This window comes from Gopherus evgoodei, unplaced genomic scaffold, assembly GCF_007399415.2.
Source record: "Gopherus evgoodei ecotype Sinaloan lineage unplaced genomic scaffold, rGopEvg1_v1.p scaffold_38_arrow_ctg1, whole genome shotgun sequence".
In the NCBI taxonomy this organism is placed as follows: Eukaryota; Metazoa; Chordata; order Testudines; family Testudinidae; genus Gopherus; species Gopherus evgoodei.
The window spans coordinates 2630162-2653103 of NW_022060059.1; the positions used below are offsets into that span (position 1 = coordinate 2630162).

Here is a 22942-nt window from a genome sequence, read left to right on the forward strand (position 1 = left end):
GCAACCACTATGCAGGTGTATTCTCATGTTCCTTTTAACCCTGTGGATTTAGCGGCTTTTAAAGCACAGGCAGGGGAATTCTCTACCAACCCCTCTCGATTCATTTCAGTTTTTGAAGGTTGTCTGGTTAGTCATAAACCTGACTGGGATGACTGCCAGGTACTTCTGCGAACACTCCTCTCGGAAGTAGAGCGGAACCAAGTTTTAGCTAAGGCACGGGCAGAGGCAGAAAGGAGACATGAACAGGATCCGGCTACCTATAAGGAGGCAAAAGATCAGGTCCCTTTTACTGACCCCCAGTGGAACCCTAATAAGCCTGAAGGTATGGGTCCTTTAACTAATTACAAAGAACTGTTGCTGTTTGGCCTACGTCACTCGGCAGTTTGCCATAACAACTGGGCAAAGCCTTATGAGATAGTACAGGAGCCAAAGGAGAGTCCGGTAGCCTTTCTACAGCGCATCCGGGACGCAATTAGACAGCATACAACAGCCAACCCTGAGAGTCCGGAGATTGAGGCAGTCATAAAGGGTATTTTTACCAGTCGGGCTGCCCCAGATATTAAAAGAAAATTACAAAAGAAGGAAGATCTCATGGGAATGACTATGGCTCAGATCCTGGAAACAGCTAACAAGGCTTACAGTCTTCGGGATGTAGAGAAGGAGAAGAGGCAGGTAAAAATGATGGTCACGGCAGTTCAGGCTGGCCAAGGGCGGCCCCCTGTGGGTGGAAGGGGGTTTGGATATAGGGGTCGAGGTCGAGGGCGCCCTGGTTCCCAAGAAAGACGGCTGGGTCGAGAGCAATGTGCACTCTGCCGACAGGAAGGACATTGGAAGAATGAGTGTCCAAACCGGGAGTGTATCCCCCAGATGACAGCAGGGACCCTGACAGATTAGGGGGGTCAGGGGAAACGGATTACCCTACCCCCGGAGCCCTGAGTAAAAATGAGGGTAGGAAGCACTGAAATGGACTTTTTGGTAGATTCAGGAGCAGCCCAAACTGCTGTAAACCAGCCCCTCCCCTTGCCCATAGAAAGCTCTCTGGTGGTAACCGGGGCAGTTGGAAAAGCAGCTTCGTGCTCAGTTTATGCCCCTGCTAAATGTGCTCTGGGGGAGAAGACTATTACACATCGGCTTGTTTATCTCCCTAAATGCCCCACTCCGTTGCTAGGACGGGACCTCCTATGCCGGTTAGGGGCTACGTTGCACTTCTCTCAAGATGAAATTGTTCTCACTCTACCCCCTTAAAATGCCTGGGTTATGGTTTTGGAACCTGAATCTGAATCTACAATTACCTGTGCCCCAGAATGGGAGGAATGGGAAGGCCAGGTGTACCCTTTGGTTTGGGTTTCAGGGACCCCAGGAAAAGCCGCTCATTTAAGTCCCATAACGGTGCAGCTCTTGCCAGGAAAGGGGCCAATTCGGATTAAGCAGTACCCCATCAAGAAGGAGGCCAGGGAGGAACTACAGAAAATCATAGATAAATTCCTGCAGTGCGGGGTATTACGGGAGTGTCACTCGGCTTGGAATACCCCTATCTTACCAGTCCAGAAACCTGATGGCAGTTATCGGTTGGTGCAGGATTTAAGAGCCATCAACGAGCGGGTTAAGACTTTACACCCCCTGGTGCCCAATCCATATACCCTGCTAGCCTCTGTGGGGGGACAGTATTCATATTTCTCAGTTCTTGATTTAAAGGATGCCTTTTTCACGATCCAGGTGGACACACAGTCCCAGGAAATTTTCTCCTTCGAATGGGAAGATGCAAACAGGAATAAAAGGCAGCTGTGTTGGACGGTGCTGGCACAAGGATTTAAGAACTCCCCCACTCTTTTCGGTCAAGCTTTATCGCGGGACTTGGAAGGATGGGAAAATGAGAACAAAGTCCTTCTCCTACAGTACGTTGATGATTTATTAATCGCAGCAGTGGGACTAGAAGTATGTCTCCAGGCAACCGTAAGTCTTTTAAACTTTCTCGGGCTGCGGGGGTATCGCGTGTCAAGAAATAAAGCCCAAATTGCCCTCCCTGAAGTACATTACCTAGGCTTCCAGATCAGACAGGGGGAATGCCAGCTTTCAAGGGGGAGGCTTGAAGCTATTTGTCGAGTTTCTACTCCCCGGAATCGCAAGCAGCTCAGAGCATTCCTGGGAATGGCAGGATTTTGCCGCATATGGATTCCAGAGTTTGGACTACTAGCTAAGCCACTGTATGAATGTATTAAAGGGACCGATCAGGAACCATTTTACTGGACAACAGAGGCGAATAATGCCTTTACCTTAATAAAAAGAAAATTGATGGAAGCCCCAGCCCTGGGTCTGCCCGATCTTTCTAAGCCCTATCAATTGTACGTACATGAAAGAAAAGGGGTGGCCCTGGGACTATTTACACAGTTATTGGGCTCTTGGAAACGCCCAGTGGCTTATTTCTCCAAACAATTGGATCAGGTTGCTAAGGGGTGGCCGGCATGCCTACGGGCAGTTGCAGCTACAGCTCTGGTGTTAGAGGAAGCAGAAAAACTGACTTTGGTGGGGGCTGTTCAAGTATACACTCCTCATATGGTCCAAGCCTTACTAGACACAAAGGGGAGTCTCTGGCTCACCCAAGCTCGGGTAGCCTGGTATCAGGCTAAGCTCTTAGATAACCCCCAAGTTACTCTGCAGGCTTGCCCCTCTCTTAACCCAGCTACCTGGCTGCCAGAAACAGAGGGCCAAGAGCATGACTGCTTGGAAGTTATAGATGCCCAGTATTCCAGCCATCAGGATTTAAAAGATCAACCTCTTCCTAACGCAGACTATGAGTGGTACACGGATGGCAGTAGCACTGTTCTAAATGGACTTAGAAGGGCGGGCTATGCTGTGGTGTCTCTCCATGAAACTGTGGAGGCAAAAAGCCTGCCCCCCGGGACTTCAGCCCAGCTAGCTGAAATAGTGGCTTTAACTCGTGTGCTTGAACTGTCAAAAGGGAAAAGGGTTAATATCTTCACAGACTCTAAATATGCTTTTGGTGTACTACATGCCCACGCAGGTTTATGGAAACAAAGGGGATTACTGACGGCTCAATGCTCCCCGGTCAAGCACGGGTTACAAATTCTTCAGCTTTTGGAGACCGTACAACTCCCCTTAGAGGTCGCAGTGATGCACTGCAGAGCTCACCAAAGGAGGACCACAGTGTTAATCGAGGCAATGCCAGGGCGGATAGAGAAGCCAAGCGGGTTGCCACTGTAGAACCGGGACTAGCTGAGGGTGTCCATTTTCACGCCTTGATTCCATCGCTAGGGGACCTCCCTACCCCACAGTATACGAGTGAGGAGTTAGAATGGGCTGAATCTCTTGGGCTCCAGAAGGAAAATGGATGGCTCCATTCCACGGAGGGAAAGGTCCTGTTACCAAGGTGTATGATGCGACCAGTATTACAAAAGCTACACCAGACCTCTCATGCAGGCAGGGAAGCTTTGACCCAGCTTACACAAAAGTATTTCATCACCTCAGGACTTCGGCCCCTAGCATCCCAGATATGAGCGGAGTGCCTTACTTGCCAGAAAAATAATCCCCGACCAGGGAATCCAGTTATACCAGCTACCCTAGAACCCACTCCAGGCCCCAGACTAGTGTGGCAAATTGACTTCACTGAACTCCCTCGAGCCCAGGGGTATAGATACCTCCTCGTCCTGGTGGATTGTTTCAGTGGGTGGCCTGAAGCTTTTCCTTGCCGAAATAACACTGCTAAGACTGTGGCTCTTAAACTTGTTAAAGAAATTTTTCCTAGATTTGGCCTGCCTCGATGGATGGAGTCTGACCAGGGAACACACTTCACCTCAAAAATTGTCCAGAATGTCTCGGATATCCTCCAGCTCAACTGGAAACTTCACACTCCTTGGAGGCCACAGGCCAGTGGAGTGATAGAACGCACTAATCAGACACTCAAAAGGCACCTAGCCAAAATATGTCAGGAAGCGTCTTTAAAGTGGCCCGATGCCCTACCTTTGGTTTTACTCCGCATTAGGGCTCTTCCTAAGGGTAGAACTGGTTTAAGTCCCTTCGAGATTATGTTTGGAAGGGCATGGCCTATGAATGGTACCCCGATCCTACTAGGGGAATGGGAGGTCGGGTGTGGATATTTGTCTCAATATATGTGTTCTCTGTCTGCTGTTCTATGTTCTCTTCACAGGTATGTGAGGGACTCTCAGCCACTCCCTTTGGATGCACCTGTTCATTCCCTACAGCCTGGTGACTTCGTCCTCGTCCGGACCTGGAAGGACGAACCCCTCCAGGAGAAGTGGAAAGGACCCTATCTCATCTTACTGGTTTCTCACACGGCTGCGAAAGTAGAGGGACACAAGAGCTGGATTCACTATTCCCGATTAAAAGCTGTACCTCCACCACAGAATCCAGACCCCGAGCAGTGGACGGTTCAGCTTACTGGGACGGGAGCATCGGAAGATTTGGGACTCAAGTTATTGTTTAAATGCAAATCACTCTAATTTGGCCATGTTTTTAATACTTGTATGGGTGTTTACTGTTTCTGGACAGTTGGCCCCTTTATCTTTCCACTCCCCAGAAAATAACTGGTGGGCACTTTTAGCTGCCACAGCCTCTAATTCTTCCCACTTTTGTGTAGGGAGCGGTTACACTTTAGGGTCTGTATTTACTACTTGTTTTGTGGGAGTAGCTATGCCCTTGCAAGATATTCACAACTATACTGAACTTGCTGCTTATAAGATGAAGTTGAAGGCCCAGCAGCTGGCTAGGTTTGGCTCTGTCTCAAATCCTAAGCCCTATACAAATCAGCATCGTCTTCAGATTAGGCTAATGGCTGTGTCCTCAAATGCTACTTCCTGTTTCACTATTGTAGGGGCACGGAAGGTTGATACTAATTTAACCAACCATGAAATGAATTGCTCTGCTTCCCCAACCCTGACTTCTTATTTTGATGCATACTTATACCTTCCCCGTGGGTGGTTTTTGCTCTGCGGACTAACTGCATTCACTTATGTCCCAGCTAACAGTTCGGGAGGCCCTTGTTCTCTTGGACGATTAACCATGGGGGTTGTCCCTGGCCATGCTCTAGTTCTAAAGACACCTGGGCCTACCCAAGTCCAGAGAGCTCGGCGTGGCCTGCCTCTGGACGAAACCTGTGATTCTAAGGTAAACCTGGTGTCTAAATCTCAGGCTATAGCCCTCGCTACTTCATTGGTCGGAGTCCCAGGCCTGGCCTTAGATGCAGAGCTCCAGCTTGCTAAAGTGGCCTGTGCCCTTGCCAAGTCCATTAATCTAACTTCCACTTTAATCTCTGACTTGGCTTCGGAACTCACAGGGGTCCGAGAAGGGGTACTCCAAAATTGCGCTGCAATAGACTACCTCCTCTTAAGGCATAATCATGGGTGTGAGGAATTTAAGGGTCTCTGTTGCTTTAACCTTTCTGATCACAGTCAAAGTATTGAAAATAGACTAGCTAAGTTGCGTGACCTTGTCACTCATATAACGCAAAATAGTGACAATGATTGGTGGGGTTCTTGGGGTTTTGGTAATTGGTTTGAGTGGCTTAAAAGCATTTTTACCTCCCTGCTAGTAGTAATAGTGATCGGTTTGCTTTTCTGCTGTGGTCTGCAGTTAGGAGTGCCTTGTTGTAAAAGTTGTCTGTCTGTCCTCCGTCAGCCAACAGAAATGTACCCCCTTAGGGCAGTCTCACTACCAACATCGGGTGCCCTACCCTTTAACCTTGTTTTAAGTAATGATATGAGAAAACTCAACGGAAGGCCTTTGAGTATTCTCAAAGGGGGGATTGTTGCGGGGGGCGGGCCCCGAATAATTGGTAATGTGGCATGGGGTTAAAAGTTTATATTCTCAGGCCTGCCATTGCCCTCGAAGTACCCCTTAGATTAATCAATATGTTCCTTTAAAGCTAGCAAGAGTACATGCAATCATTTATCATTTTCTTTTGTTCTTTTGTTTATGGTATAAAATGTAATTGAGCAAAGGGGGGCTCTGTAGTGTGGGTAAAGGATATAGTTTAATTAAAGGATCCGGTACGTAATGAATTGTAAATGATGAATTACGGCATCTGTAAGCATCTGTGTAAACAAGTGGGGTATATAAGGTGGGGAAAAGGATAGTGATTCGTGCATGATCTGAGATTTTATATCTCCTTGCATCTTATTTGACTCAAATAAAGATACTTGCTTCTCCACTCCGGTGTGTTCATTGGGGATGCGCACACTGGGCAAACGAACCCCAACTGTTGCACCCCCTGCAACAATACTACACAATTCTCATAATTTCATATGCATTAGTGATATACATATATGGATAGAGAAATTACATTCAGCAGATCATAACCTTTCCCTTGATACCTTAGAAGGCATGCTTTATATGTAAGACCACAATTGTATGAAAATGAGGAATATGGGGGTTACAGCACACTCCCCCAAGGTATAGAATGTCACAATCTCACTTAATCATTTCTGTGCTATTGCAGGGGCCTTGCGCACTGGTGCATCTCAGTCCCTCCTGTTCTCTTCCTGTGGCACAGAACAGTTGAGTCCAAAGTATCACAGCCCACAGGAAACTGATTTCAGTTGCTGGGGGGGTGTTGGAGGCCTGTGATATACAGGAGGTAAGACTAGACGGGGGCGTGCAAATTTTTTAGCTTGAGGGCCGCATGAGGTTTTGGAAATTGTATGGAGGGCTGGTTAGAGGAGGCTGTGCCTCCTCAAAAAGCCAGAGGTGGCCCAACCCCTGGCCCCTACCTGAAAATGTGTACAAGCCACCATCAATGGAATGGCCATGACTGTGTTACCAACACCAAGCCATCCTACCGTCCACATTGGCTATTCCAATAGTCATCATAGCCTATGGGGCTATAACAAGAATGACCATGCTGCAACACAGATAACATGTTGGGCTTTCACAGAAGGCCTCCTTTAATGATGCCAAGGACAGTGGCCCATTCAGGCTGGCCCGATGGAGGAAGTGATACACTCCAGACCTTTGTTTTTTGTCACATCACATCAGCGGCCACCTACTATCATCTACAAGGTCATCTACAAATTCTTGATGACCTTCCCAACAGCCAGCGCTGCCCAGTCATGATTTCCGTAGATCTACATGTTCCACTCATTCGATTCCCTGCACTGGAATTTACAGTCTGCTGGGTGGTCCTGCTATGCAGTGATTGCACAGGGCTTGATAAACTGGATCTCATCATATGCAGCTCATTACCACTGCTTAGTAGGCCTACTAATATCAACCACCAAATCGAGGATTGCAAGGACCTTCAGAAAAGTATTCACTCCTTGCTGGACAGAACAGAGCAAGACACTCTTCTGGCAATATCATGGCAACAAAAGCCCCGAAACTGCAATGGCACTGCTTGAGTCTTTGAACTCAGCAAGTAGGAAAAGGTTGTGTGAAACCATGATGGCTCTTGACTTCACAAGGTCAAGCCATAAAGCCCGGAAGCTCCTCTGTCTTCTAGGCAGTGTGGTTCCAGCAGCCTACCAATCATCTCAAGTAAGTGCGAATGCCATTGATACATAGTTAGCTGTCAACTCCCACGTGCAATGGATAAAAACATCAGGTGACAAGTCCACAAACAACTTTAGTGGGCATCAAACTAGTGCCAGTTGTCTTCATCCCTTTCTGCCTCCTATATAGTAGATGAAGTGGACATGGGTCTCCAACATTAAGTCCAGAAAAGTGGCAGGAATGGACAGAATATGCCCCAAATTGCTGAAGAACCTTCGCCTGAAGGCAAGATGTTGGCTGGCAGACTTCTTCAGCAACATCCACCCTTCTGGCATAATACCGAAAGAGTGGAAGGTAGCCAAGCTCATAGCTATTTTGAAGCCTGGAAAAGAGCTTGGCCCAAAACGCTACCAGCCCATCTTCCTCCTTAACAGTTGCTATAAACTATTGGAGCAGCTCCTATTTCAAAGGTTACAGCCAACTCTGGAGCAACTGGTCTCCAAAGAGCAGGCTAGATTTAGAACCGGTCACAACTGCTGTGGCCAGATGCTGGCTTTAACCAGCTACATAGAATCTGGCTACCAGCAAAAATTAAAAACAGCAGCAGCATTCATTGATATTTCTTCAGCATACGATACTGTATGGCACTATGGTCTCCTACTGAAGTTATCATTAGCTCTCCCATGCTAATCAGTCATCAGACTCATCACCGAGATGTTGACTAACAGAAGATTCACTGCACACTTTGGTGAGTCTTCTAGCAAATTATGGAGACTGAACAATGTCCTCCCACAGGGTTCTGTTTTAATGTCTCCACTGTTTAATCTCTATACCAGTGACATTCTGGTCACATCATCCCATAAATTCATCTATGTGGATGACATTGTGCTAACAACACAAGCGTCCTCTCTCAAGGCCACAGAAAAGGTCATGAACAATGAACTCTGGACACTTGAGACATATTTCAAAGCTTGGTGACTGAAACCCAACACTTTGAAAACACTTATTTCTGCCTTCCACTTGAACAACCATGATGCCAAAAGTCTGCTGAAAGTGGACTTTTATAGTCTACCTCTTTTGCATGACCACAACCCATGGTACCTTGGAGCTACCCTTGATTGGATGCTGAGCCATCACCAACACCTTGACAACACCACAAAGAAGATAAAGGATGAGGGTTAACATCATCCAGAAGTTTTCTGGCACATCCTGGGGATGTAATACACACAAGCTTCGAACGTCAGTACAAGCCCAGGTTTTGTCAACAGTGGAGTATTGCATACCAGTTTGGTGCAACAGCTCCCACACCAATCTCATTGACACTGAAATGAATGCTGCACTCAGGATTGTTAATGACTCTCTCACATCAACGCTAATACTGAAGCTCTTACTTTAGGCGGGCATCACACTAGCTAACATCAGGTGAGATGCTGCAGTGGTCTGGAAGTTAAACAAGATTCTGGCCACTCCGGAACTGCCAATACACCAAGACCTCAATTCACTGTCACTCTCCTGACTCATATCCAGGAAGCTTGCTGGATCAATGTGTCAATGCCACAGGCCAACAGAAAGGATGCTAGAACTCGCTGGTTCAAATTGTGGGCTGATCCCAAACAAAGACCTCATTGAAAACCCAACAAAAGAAAACCAGGGTTCTGTCTTCCTTGTAGGCTGTGGACTGCACTAAGCTGCATTCAGACAATGTATGGAAGGTGTGGCTATCTCCTTCATTAACGGAAAAATTAAAGAATCACTAAATTGTGACTGTGGTGAGGTACAAATCTTGCAACATCACAGATAACTGTCCCGTTCATGCTTACCATGGTGGTAATCGTGGGATCCACCAAGCTCGTCCAGAAGCATAAGAATGGCTTTTGAATCTTAAGATTCAATTATAATCCCAGCCCACTGCTTTTCCATTGTCACAAGAAAGAAAGAAGAAGTAGAAACTCATTGATTCTGTGACCCCTAATGCACTGGTGGTTGAGGACTTGTGGATTTGGTATTTGTGATAATAATAAGTGTGATATTCGAGAGTCTGTGAAGTGGAATGTAAATTTAAAAATTAAGAAAAAACAGAAACAGTAGTGATAAAAATAATAAAAAAATATACAAACTAGGCTGAGGTTTAAAAAAATAAAAATTAAGATAAAAGAAGTTTAAATTAAAAAAAACAAACAAAAACTCTACTTCCTCTCTCCTCCCAAAAGGAAAAAGTTAACAACATGATGCAATTGAATCAATTGCACACAGATGCACATGGCTGGATCATATAACTGCCTACACTACTGCGGTAAGTAACTGAAGTCAACGTAGCTTAAGTCGACTTACCGCAGTGTCTAAACCCCACTGCGTCGACAGGAGCCGCTCTCCTGCCAACTTATCTTATGCTTCTCAGGGAGCTGGAGTACCGGAGTCAACCGGAGAGCACTCTGCCATCGACTTAGTGGGTCTTCACCAGACCCGCTAAATCAACACCTGCTGCATTGATCTCAGATCTCCTGTAAGTGTAGACATGGTCTTAGTACTGTCAACATCATTTTCCCTATTGTTCCCTTACTTGTTGTATCTTAGGGCTTGTCTACATCAGAAAGTTGCAGCGCTGGTGAGGGAGTTACAGCGCTGCAACTTAGGAGGTGTACACATCTGCAGGGCACCACCAGCGCTGCAACTCCCTGTTTGCAGCGCTGGCCGTACTCCCGTTTTGTCTCGGGTGTAGAGGATCCAGCGCTGGTGATCCAGCGCTGGTAATCAAGTATAGACACTTACCAGCGCTTTTCTTGACCTCCGTGGAATAAGCAGGTATCCCAGCATACCTGAGGAAGCCTCTGGTAATCAAACTGGTCTCCTTCTCCAGCTTGCTCTGGCGTTCCCCGAACCCCGAGCAAGCAGGTCTCCTTCCCTGAGGTTTGCTGGGTGGTTCCGGGAACGCGAGAGCAAACCGCGGCGAAGCTGGTCTCCTTCCCCGGTTTGCTCTCACGTTCCCCGAACAAGCAGGTCTCCTTCCCTACGGTTTGCAGGGTGGTTCGGGGAACGCGAGAGCAAACCGCGGCGAAGCTGGTCTCCTTTCCCGGTTTGCTCTCTCGTTCCCCGAACCCCCGAGCAAGCAGGTCTCCTTCCCTGCGGTTTGCAGGGTGGTTCGGGGAACGCGAGAGCAAACCGCGGCGAAGCTGGTCTCCTTTCCCGGTTTGCTCTCGCGTTCCCCGAACCCCCCTTGAAGCCGCCCAACAGCGCTGCAGTGTGGCCACATCTAACACCACTTGCAGCGCTGGTTGCTGTAAGTGTGGCCACTCTGCAGCGCTGGCCCTATACAGCTGTACTAATACAGCTGTAACAACCAGCGCTGCAAAATTTTAGATGTAGACATGGCCTTATTTTATCTTACAGTGTAAGCACTTCAAAACAGGGGCTGTGCCTTTCTATATGCCTGCACAGAGTCTAGCACAGTAGAGCCCCAGTCAACGGTAGACAGTAACGTAATATAAACAATTATTAAGAACATAAGAATGGCCATACTGGGTCAGAACAATGGTCCATCTAGCCCAGTACAGTGGCCAATGCCAGGTGCTTCAGAGGGAATGAACAGAACAGGCAATCATCAAGTGATCTGTCCGTAGCCCATTCCCAGCTTCTGGCAAACAGAGACTAGGGACACTCAGAACATGGGATTGCAACCCTGACCATCCTGGCTAACAGCTATTGATGGACCTGTCCTCCATGAATTCATCTAGTTCTTTTATAGTTTTGGTCTTCACCACATCCCCTGCCAACAAGTTCCACAGGTTGACCGTGCATTAGAATCTAAATCTGCATGCCCATAAAAAGAATCCATAATACAATCATATAAGTTGGATTTTAAACATAAAATCCTCTCTGGGTTTCCCACTGTGTTCTGCTTAGACTCTTGCTTAGACTGTAATAACACAGGTAGTGTGGCCTTTGAGAACTGGACTAGGACACAGGAGTCCTGGATTCTATTTGCAGGTCTACCACTGGCCTGCTGGGTGACTTGGTTGAGTCACTTCACCTTTTTAATGTCCCCATCTGTAGAACGGGGATAATGATGCTGATGTCCTTTGTTATGTAACCCTTCTGCCCCTCTGAGTTGGCAGCAACAAGGGCCGGGTTCAGTATCCAGGGGTTCCGTTTCAGTAACACAATGCATAACCGGCTCGAGCCCCCACCCAGTGACCTGGGACACTCACATACCACACTCCCCTGGGCGCCTCTAGGAGGCAATACTTCCCCTCTCACAAGCACGGAGTCTGAGTGTAGCAAAATCTTTTTAATAAAGGGAGGAATCAATGCGGCATCCCATTGGAGAAACACCACAAACCGGGTTATAACACAAACCATAAACAAAAACCCACCTCTAAGTACGTTTGGCACTGTCCTTTTTCCCCTTAGGGTTTTAAGTCCAATCACCCCAAAGTCCAACAACCCAAAAGTCTCTGGTCAATGCCACCCCATAGTTCGAGAGCTTATCTGTAGAGGTCCCTCCCCCCAGCCTGGATAGAAAGGGGCACCTTACATGGTCCGGGGCCAACTGCCCTGCCTCTCCGTGGGTTCTGCTTCTGCCTTCTCCACGAACTGCTCTGCTTTACCAGCTGCTCCACTCTGCTCCTCCAGTTGTCCTCAGGAACTGCTCCGCTCCACCAGCTGCTCTGCTCCATGAGCTGCTCTGCAAACTGCTCGGCTCTGCTCTGCTCGCTCTGTGGGCCATTCCACCCGTCCCACAGCTACTCCGCTCTGCTGCCACCAGTTGTCCCGTGATCTGCTCCAGCCGTCCCCGCAACTGCTCCACTCCACCAGCTGCTCTGTTCCACAGTATATCTTCAGGCTCCCCCACTAGTTAGCACAGTACTCAGTGCTCTCAGCCCAGTTATTTCAGCTCTTTAGTGATTTCAACTCTTAGTGATCTCAGCTCTTAGTGGGGGAGCCCCAGTGCTAGTGCACCATTAGCCCAAAGTGAATTCAGCTCAGTCACCTGTATTTAGATTCTTGAGGGAATAAAAATCAACTCTGACATTCCACAGTGGAGAGAGGAGGGGGTGGAACTGGTGCTTCTGGCTCCACAAGGAGACTGCACCACCAGGCACAGATACCTGTCCCCAGCCTCTCTCCATTCACTGGGTTTGGAACCCATGTCCCTTGTCTAGCAAGTACCACCCAACTGAGGGTGAGTCATTTGTCACCAAGCAGTCCCACAGCTCAGCAGTCTGGGATAGGGTAGGCGTGCCTATGCAAATACACTCTCTGAAATTCTTTCCACCAGATGTCAGGGTAGAGCTTATCCTGACTCTGCTTACAGTTAAGTGCTTTCAGATTTACTGATAAAAAGTGGTAGGTATTTATCTGGGGCAAGGACTATTTTTACTGGACATTCTGCATGATGCTGAGCCCCTTGATAATAATATCAGCAAAGAATCCTGTGGCACCTTGTAGACTAACAGACGTTTTGGAGAATGAGCTTTCGTGGGTGAATACCCACTTCGTCGGATGCATGTCGATCCAGACTAACATGGATAGTGTTACTCTGATACTTGATAATAATATGTTGAAATTAGATATATTTTTGCCTTTATGGCTAATATCCATGGATTTGTCACCAGTCCTGCCACCTACTTTCTGAGCTTGGGTAAGAGCTCCTGGGGAGGGAGGACACCTCGACAGCAGGCACTCAATGTCATTTTCTAGCTGTAACAGGAATCTCACATGAACCCCCTTAGTTTCATTTGTTTTGAAGGGCTGCTGTGACTAACTTGGTTTCCTTGAACATGCCTTGGCACTGGAGTCTGTACTTATCGCTAGCCCAGAAAACATTCACTGTCAATCTGGAACTGATCTTTGGGGTGGGGAAAACACAGTTCAATTTCCCATCCCTTCTAAGTGTCTCGATGGGGCTCCTAAAGCAGGTGTTGCTGTTGGCATCAGCCTCTCCAGCAGGAGGCTAGATGGATCTCTTGATCTCTCCCTGTCACTCGTACTGCAGTAGCGGCAGGTAGGTAGGAACCTACATAGATTAGACAATAAACTAAAAGTCTGATGTAGAAGGTTGGCTTGCCCTGGATTCAGTGTGCTGCGCTATAGCATACAGAGATGGAAGTTTTTATAAGAAAATTATCAACCGGTGGAAGATACTGAGAAAAAATATAGCACAAGTGGTAAAATCACAGCTGATTATCTCTCCCTAGTTGCACTTCCAGAAGCCCTGTCCCTGGCAGAGACATGGCATGACGTTAATTTGACCTTTGGGGAACGCTTCTAAGGGCTCCAGCATATCATATTAGATCATACTAGAATAGCCTTACATTCCTGTGGGGGCCTGAGCGTAACTAAATATTGCCCATGTTGAGCAGTGGCATGTGACATCAGCCTTCCCTGCAAGAGCAGGAGTCTAAGATTCCTTCTTCACTGCTCACAGAATGTGTGCTACAGCTCAGCCAATGGCCCTCAGACAGTGTGTTATTACAGCACACAGGGATGGCACGTTGCTTGGAACAAGCGTAAAGCAAGAGCTGGCTTTCAGATCAGCTGCAGATGCACCCAGGGTTTTCACCAGTGACTTTGCTGATGTGTTACAAATTTAGAGCTGATTTAGGCATTGCAGAAACAAGCAGAAGGAGCAGGCTGTGGTGGGAAGTCAGCAGTTTTTCAAAGAGCAAAGTTTTAACAGGAGCATTCAAGTGGCTGAAGTATGGGACGAAGGGCCAGAAACATGGACAGCATTCATTCCAGAACACCTAACTCCAGATGGATGCAAATGCTTATTGAGAAGGAGAGTGATGCCAGCTGAAAGGCACAGGCTTACCACCTACTTGAAAAGAGCCTTCTCACATGTCTGCTGCCTAATGAATCTTACTCTAGTTCTGTAATTGCTCTCCTATGGCTCTGCCCCAACAGATTATTTTCGCCATCTCCCTCTATGACAGTATGCTATTTCAGGACCCTCTCTACTCCATCATGAGTTTTCACTGACACTTCAGCTGCCTAGAACCTGAAGAAAGATATACGATTAGCTGTAAATCTGTCACTATGAGCACTGACATAAACACTTCATTATTACGTTTTGGCTAGCTGGCTGCTGTGCTAGATTCCATTCCAGTGCCCACAGTTAAAAGAGAATTTGAAGCCTGGTTTGTCAAAATTGGGTTAATTTTCATTGGCTGGCTGAAACAACCTGCTATCTTGGTTTGACCTAGAATTCACCTTATATGTTCTTTCAGACCAGAGAGACTCTTCCCATCAGGCAGAAATGCCAAGGTCTAAATGTCCAATACACCTGCTCAGTCCCTCATCAGTTCAGCCTATCAAACAGTCTATTTTTGACTGCTACAGCTCTTTGGGGGTGGAACGAAGTTCCAGTTTGATTCCAATTATGAGACAAAAGAATAGCATAAACAAGGCAATGTCTCTTTTCACCAAGAACAGGTAGAATAAATAGCTTGGGAGCTAAATCTGATAAGAAAGCTTGAGCCACACAGTTTCTTTCTTTGTACACAACTGGGATAACTGCTATCCAGATTTACAAACAGGCTATCGGTTAATGGATCTGGTGACTTGCTCATCTAAGATATCATCTTTGGAATATGCTTCCACCTATTGGAACATCATAGTTTGAATGTATTCACCTCTCAGGCAAAGCTGGCCTGTTCACTCACAATTTTGCCTAATGGGGAGATTGTGGGGAGTGTGTTGAGCTTTATTCTGTAGCTGAAGTCTTTGTTGTCTGACGTCAATCAGTGAGAATATATATGTGTTGTTTTGACTTTCTGTCCATGCCTCTAAACAGGGTGCAATAGGCTAACTTTATAACAAACAAAATAAGGTTAGCAGAGTGCAGTAACCAGAAGAGAAATGAAATGAGCAGCATTTCTCACCACTGGAAAAACTGTGACCTGTATTTGATAATTAAGTTCAAAATTTAAAATGATGTCTTTTTAAAATAAAGGAAATTTGGTGCGTGTTTAAAAGTGCGAAGTCCGACAGCCCTGGAGGCTGAAATCCTCTGGGTAGCCACAAATAGGTCTGTCATGGACAGTAACAGTCTCTATGCTATCTTACTCCTTGGGTTCTGCAAAGGTTGTCCTCATCTCAGTTCATACCTTTGTTGACGTGTGTTTGCAAAGACCTGGACTGAGATCATAAACAGTCACACAAGCACTGAATAGTTGGACTGCAAGAATCTTTAGTCACTATCAACCTAGTAGCTTTTGAAGCAGCAACCTAGAGGTAAAAGGCTCTCTATTGCCTCTACTCTAACCACAGTGATATACACCCACCTGCTTTACTATACTTTTGTTATTGTTATTTACATCATTGGGAAAGGTTCTCTCAAAACTAAGAGCTGAAGAAGAGAGTTCCCCTCTGACACAGATGGCAAGGACATCAACTCTTGAGAACTATTACAGTGCCTAAAGGGCACCTCTGGTTGTATTTGTAGCATAAGTATTTTGGGATATGGATCCACTAGGAGACACTAACGACCAATTTCTATCCTGCCTTAATGCTAATGTAACAATCACAAGAACTTTACTAGGCACAAGTTAGACATTTTGTTAAAATTCTTCCTCCAATGTTAAAACAGTATGAAACAAAAGGCAGAAAATTGGAGTGGAGGTGCTATTTCCTCCAGACCTGGACTGCTCTAGGACCTGATCCAAAGCCTGCTGAATTTACTAGAAAGACTCCCTTAAAGCTGTGGATCGGGCCAATAGTGCTGATATTTCATGGTATGGGTCAGATTGCCCCTACCATGGGGAAACCGATGGATCCTGTGGGATGGGCAGCAAACTGCCTTGAGATTCTCCTTGCGGAGTATCCTGCACATTATGACGACTGCTAATAGCAATGCCAATTTGAATGTAACAGATTCTGCCCAAGAAATGCTTCCCATCCAGTTAGCTCCAATGATAGTACAATGAAAAGAAAATGTCACCCAGTTTTTTAACAAGAGAAGAACAATCCTTTAGAAGAAACAAAGATGGAGACATCCTGTGCTTTGTACTGAAAGTCCTGGTTCTCTCATTATATTCCTATATGAATTTTTATTACATTGGCTGTACTAGGAAAACATGGCTCCCTCTGCTCTTCCTGCCAAATCTGTAGCAGAGGTGGCCAGGTCACCAGCAGTGCAGGTTAAATAAGACTTTAGCAGAACTGATGTAGGAAGCAGGCTGACTGAGTCAAGGAATAATTTCTGAGCCCTATCTAAAATTATCTCGGTTGCTGCTCTCAAAATGTTCTTCCCAGTCCTCTCAAATCTAACCTCTCATGCTATATAGCTCATTCCCTCAGATCTTATTACAAAAAGGAACCAAACTAAAGTCCAAGATACAACCGATTTCTCTTTACCGTGTCTGTGGTAACTACTCTGCAGCCTCTAATCCCCCCCTCCTTTCCTGCTTTATGTTGTCTTCACCCCTCCACCTCTGCCACCAGACTATTTTATCCCTAATCTCATGGAAATCCTTAGAACAGGGACTTTCTTAGTCATTTTACTTTTACCTACCAAGTGCCATGATGCTAGATAAATAACTAATAATTTGAAGGTCTTGTACAAACCTGTTTTAAGTGAATTTGGTCTCCAATAAAATACACATTGTAATATTAATAAAGCCAAATTGTATTCACGCCATGTTGATAGGCCAGTACATGAACTGATGAAGGAGAATTTCTAAAGCATTGTTACAGTGGAGACAAAAGTGAAGTAGATCTGCTATGGTGGTGTTAAAATGCACTTCATGCAGAGCATTCATTGTGACTCTTTTGATAGGTAAAGCCAGTCTTCAACTTTCTCCCATTCTCTCACCTACAGTAGTGTCCAATCAGCATTGATAGAGAGGTGTGTGTGTACACAACTAAACAGCAAAAATCCCATTAGCAGTTACTCGTAATGGGTGGCAAAAAAAATTAGAAACTTAAATTCAGCAGCCTTTGGATCAGCCCCTACGGCAGTTCAGTATCAGAAGGGGAAAAAAACCACCCAATTTTCTGCCTTCCTTTCATACTGCTTGAGTGGCAAAAAATATAAATTCAATAAATGCACTGAGTATTTATATGACACATTGCTTAACAACACAGGAACATGTGGTTGGACTGTTTCTCCAAAACGCCTGGCCAGAGCTCAGGTACAAACTCAATTTAAGGAGCTGGCCAAGGGCATATGACTGCACTCTTCGTTCCCTGTATTTTACAAAATCCCAGGACCAAAGAGAATTAAAATAAGTCATGCAAGCAAAATTTCCCTAGTTATGATTAGCTCCTAACTCCCCTCAACTGCTCTCAATCCCACAATCAAACACCCTCATGTTGCATCACACTTGCCTCCTCTTACTGCAGCTACACTCATCCAGCTGGGAGCAGAACAAACACCATACAGCTAAGATGCTTCATTAACCACACAGCAGTGATAAGACATGCAGCAAATGACCCAAAGCTGAAATATGTTCACATAAAACAGTCACACAATTATGCAGTACAAACAAAGGTGGGGTCATTTCCAAACTTCAGATCTGTGATCTGATTTCAACCACTCCCTAAGTTTTAGGAATGATCGGATCTGTGGTTCTGATTCAGGCTCAGGTCTAGTTAAGAAAAGCACAATGAACTTGTTTGGGACAAAATATCATTCTTTTCTTTAGAATTCAAATATTCTTACTAATTTACATACCAAACCATACCCACTCCCAATCCTCATACCTCCACTGTAAAATTCTAGATCTACTAACAACGGGTTGGTTCAACATGACTAAAAACAGTGACAAAAATGGGATCTCTCTTTAGACTTTATTTATTTGTATTGCCATAGTGCCTAGCAGCCCCAATCATGGCACAGGACCTCAGTGTGCTGGGCATTGTACAAAAACATAGAACAAAAAGGTGGCCCTGCCCCAGAGACTTTACAATCTAAGATTAGGTTCTTTATTATTCCTCCATCTCCTGAATAGTGAACTGTAGTGGGAAAACCTGCAAGAAGTCCTGCCTGCTGCCTTACCCAAAGCACAAACTACTGAAAGACCTAACTAAAAAGTGGTTGATGTTGCCATCTTCTCCTTGCTTGCAGAGCTGATGTGCTCACATCAGCATTGCTGATTGTTGGCTGACATTATAAACTGCTTGGATATACTGGATTCTTACAGGGCCTCATAGATTACATGTTGATTTCATAGCCAAATGGAAGTTAAATCCTGCAAGTTTATAAAGCATAATGTGCTATATTACAAATAAAGCCTGTGCTCACCAACAGCTGAGCTATAGGCTCTGGTCCCAGGAGTGAGAAATTTTGGACCTGTAATAAATGATTTCTACTTATGATGAGCTTTGAACCCACAAAAGATGTTATCATCCTACTGGATCTTCCATTCTTAGGCCTTACCTTACAGCAAGCAAAGGGGGTGGTGTGTGTGTGTGTGTGTGTGTGTCAGGATGGATTCCTCAATTTAAAATAGAAGCACTAGAGTCCCTTGCTGCAAAATTCGAAGCAACTGGAAGTCATCGGAAGTCAGTTAATAGAAAGCCTACTAGTCTCTTTAAATTTGGGGTGAGTGAAGGAGAGGGGCCCATTCTTGTACCATAAGAGGCAACACCATCAAGTATGTATAATAAATACTGCCTTGCAGTTCCATCCACTTGGTGTAATAAATGCCAAACACATATGATTTAGACTTACATTAGCACTGTCACAAAGCAGTTTCCTGGGTACAGTTTAGAACAGCCATAGCCCTAATATTGGAAAAAAGCTACTTGGTTCAGGAGCACTGGCTGTAGGCACGTCCACTGAAAGAAGTGACTTCACCTGACCCACTGACCAAAAGTGAATGCAGTCTGAATAAGAGAATAAATATATATATACACAGGTCCATATTCTAGTCTCAGTTACGCAGCCAGGAAGTTAGTATGGATTTACACCACTGATATCTTAATTTAATTTTACAGTCAATGATTGACAGCATAGATTCTAGTTGTAAATACTCTAAGGAGACAGACTAAGACATGCTCATGCCAAATTTTAATTTCCCCTATTATGGAGCCTTACCCCAATCTCCAGCCAAGCAGATTTGGACACCACCCCCATGTTGTCATTAGCTGGGTTACTACACTAGCCTGTCACCCCAAATTACTAAGTTGGCACGCTTGGTTTTTAAAGCCCTGGGCTATACTGAAGACTTCCTATTTCTGCCGTGCCCTAATGGGTATGTGCACCCTGACACTTCTCTTTGGAGTACCTTAAGATTAGCAAAAACAACAAGGAGGTGATTAGCAGGGGATCCCACTTTTCCTAGGGGGAGGGAGGGACATCTTCTGTGCCATCTGTCTCAGTCCATTTCTCTCCACCTTTAAAGAAACAACTTGAGAGTCTGACTCTGCTCCAAGAGACTTCAGTGGAGTGGGATTCCCCCCATTTGCATTGCATTTTCACAATATGTATGACTGCTGTTGATCCCACATTTATGACCTACACCCACATAAGCCTCTCGCCCCTTATATTTGAGTATTTAATCCCTTCACCTGGTTTTTTGTGTTTGAATTTTAACAAGTGGTTCATGATACTAGACTGTTCAACTTCCACAAGTATGGAGAGGAGAGAGATGGTTTGTAAAATAAATTATTAAATTATCTAAAAATCAAGTGTAAAGTTCAGTGTAAAGACAATTGGAGATCCCAAGGAAATACGGATTTATTAATTTTTTTTAAGGGGCACCTATTCAATGGTCTGGGTAACTGCCATGAATTATAAAAACAACTCTAGTTCTTTGTGAGTTTGTCTGTATAACAGAATGACTAGCCCTGGTGGAAGATGGAGTAAGATAAGGTGCTTTAGGTCACAACTGAGATATGCTGGCCAAATTATATGCCTGATCCAAATCCCATGAAGTCCACAGCCCTATAAGGAGGAGTCCACATGGCATCTGCCCATATTAGACTTGATCCAAAGACCACTGAAGTTAATGGGAGTCTTTCCACTGACTTCAGTAGACTTTAGGTTATGCCCATTATGTCCAGCTTTACTTGGTACTTTCATTCCCTTACTTTTATGAGCAGAAAATTAAGTGAAAGTTCTATACCAGTATACCACTTTATTGTGCTTTAACCACTGGAACAAGTACTTGTGGAAGTGGTGGATTCTCCATCTCTTCAAGTCTTAGTCTAAGTCAAGTCCAGAATGCCTTTCTGGAACATAAGAACGGCCACTCTGGACCAATGGTCCACCTAGCCCAGTATCCTGTCTTCCAACAGTGGCCAATGCCAGGTGCTTCAGAAGGAATGACTAGAACAAGTAATCATCAAATGATCCATCCCCTGTTGCCCATTCCCAGCTTCAGGCAAACAGAGGCTAGGGACATGTCAGAGCATGGTTTTGCATTCCTGCACATCCTAACTAACAGCCATTGATGGACCTATCCTCCATGAACTTATCTAGTTCTTTTTTGAACCCTGTTATAGTCTTAGTCTTCACAACATCCTCTTGCAAAGAGTTCCATAGTTGACTGTGCATTGTATGAAGAAATACTTCCAGTGGTGAGCTGGAGCCGGTTCCCACCAGTTCGTGGGAACCGGTTGTTAAATTTAGAAACCCTTTTAGAACCGGTTATAAAGGGCTTTTAAATTTAACAAAAGCTACAGCAGCTGCCTGCCCTGCCCCTGGCCCCAGCTCACCTGGCTCCAGCTCTGCCTCTGCCTCCTCCCCTGAAGGCTCCCCCTCCGGGCTTCCCGCGAATCAGCTGTTAGCGCGGGAAGCCTGGGAGGGCTGAGAAGGAAGCAGCAGCTTCCTGCAGGTGAGCTGGGGTGGGGGACACGAGGAGAGCTCTAGGCGTTGCGGACCGGCCCCCGGTCTCTTGCCTGGCCAGTGGCTCCGGTCCGGCCCCTGGCCCCAACTTCGGGCTGGTCCCCAACTCTGGCACAGCTGTAACTCTGGCCGGCTAGGCGGCGCAGCTCCAGGCCAGCCTCCGGTCCCCGACTCCGGGCCAGGCCCCAACTCCGGCCAGCCAGGTGGCGCGGCTCCAGGCCAGCCCCTGGCCCCAGGGCAGGCCCGGCCCTGACTCCGGCCAGCTGGGCGGCACAGCTCCAGGCCAGCCCCCTGCCCCTGGGTGGCTCCGGCCCTGACTCCGGCCAGCCAGGTGGCGCGGCTCCAGGCCAACTCCCGGCCCTGAAACCGGGCGGCACGGTCCCGGGGAGGCCCTGGCCCTGACTCCGGTCGGCCGGGTGGCACAGCCCCAGGTCAGCGCCCAGTCCCCAACTGCGGCCCAGCCCCCAACTCCGGCCTGGCCAGTGGCTCCGTGCCAGCCCCTGGCCCCAACTTTGGGCCAGCCCCCGACTCCGGGCCAGCCAGCGGCTCTGGCCTCTGGCTCTGGGCTAGCCCCCGGTCCTGGCTGAGGGCCGGCCCCCGATTTTGGGCTGGCCAGCGACTCTGGCCTGGCCCCCAACTCCAGCCCAGTGCCCGTGGCTCCCAGCTCTGAATCTGGGTGGCGCGGCCCCCATCTCCAGGCAGCACGGTAAGGGGGGCAGAGAGCAGGGAGGGGGTGTTGGATAGAAGGCGGGGGGTGGATTAGGGTTGGGACTCGGGGCAGTCAGAAGGCAGGGAACAGGGGAATTGAATGGGGGCAAGGGTCCTGGAGGGGCAGTCAGGAAGGACCAGGGGTTGGATGGGGTAGTGGGAGGCAGTCAGGGGCAGGGTTCCAGGGGCAGTCGGGACAGAGAGAAGGGGTGATTGGATGGGGCAGGAGTCCCAGGGGGCATCAGGAATAAGAGGAGGGCTTGGATGGGGTGGTGGGGGCAGTTAGGGGACAGGGAAGGGGGGTGGATGGGGCAGGGGTCCTGGGGGTGGAGTGTCAAGGAATGTGGGGGGTTGGATGGGGGCAGGAGTCCCGGGGGGCGGGCACAACCCCCTCGTGGGGTGAGGAGGAGGGAACCAGTTGTTAATATTTTGGCAGCTCATCACTGAATACTTCCTTTTGTTTGTTTTAAACCTGCTGCCTATTAATTTAATTTGGTGACCCCTAGTTCTTGTATTATGAGGAGGAGTAAATAATACTTATCTACTTTCACCAGACCCATCATGATTTTATAGGCCTCTGTTGTATTCCCCCCTATTAGTTCTCTTTTTTCCAAGCTAAAAAGTCCCAGTTTTATTAATCTCTCCTCATACAGAAGCTGTTCCATACCCCAATAATTTTTGTTGCCCTTTTCTGTACCTTTTCAAATTCCGATATATCATTTTTGAGATGGAGCAACTAAGTCTGCATGTAATATTCAAGATGTGGGCGTACCATGGATTTATATAGAGGCAATATGACATTCTGTGTCTTCCTATCTATCCTTTCGTAATGATTCCCAACATTCTGTTAGCCTTTTTGACTGCCGCTGCACATTGAGTGGCTGTTTTCAGAGAACTCTCCGCAATGACTCCCAGCTCTCTTCCTAGAGTAGTAACAGCTAATTTAGACCCTATTGTTTTATATGTATAGTTAGAATTATGTTT

The 22942-nt window shown here is 46.6% G+C and overlaps 1 protein-coding gene across 1 annotated transcript; it reads left to right on the forward strand.

The window, feature by feature from the left end:
* Nucleotides 1–238: 238 nt before the first annotated feature.
* Nucleotides 239–4680, forward strand: LOC115642185. Its single transcript, XM_030545672.1, has 3 exons — nt 239–672; nt 1717–1953; nt 4166–4680. The coding sequence occupies exons 1-3, from the start codon at nt 325–327 to the stop codon at nt 4226–4228; spliced, it is 648 nt and encodes a 215-aa protein (XP_030401532.1). The 5' UTR covers nt 239–324; the 3' UTR covers nt 4229–4680.
* The last annotated feature ends 18262 nt before the right edge of the window (nt 4681–22942 follow it).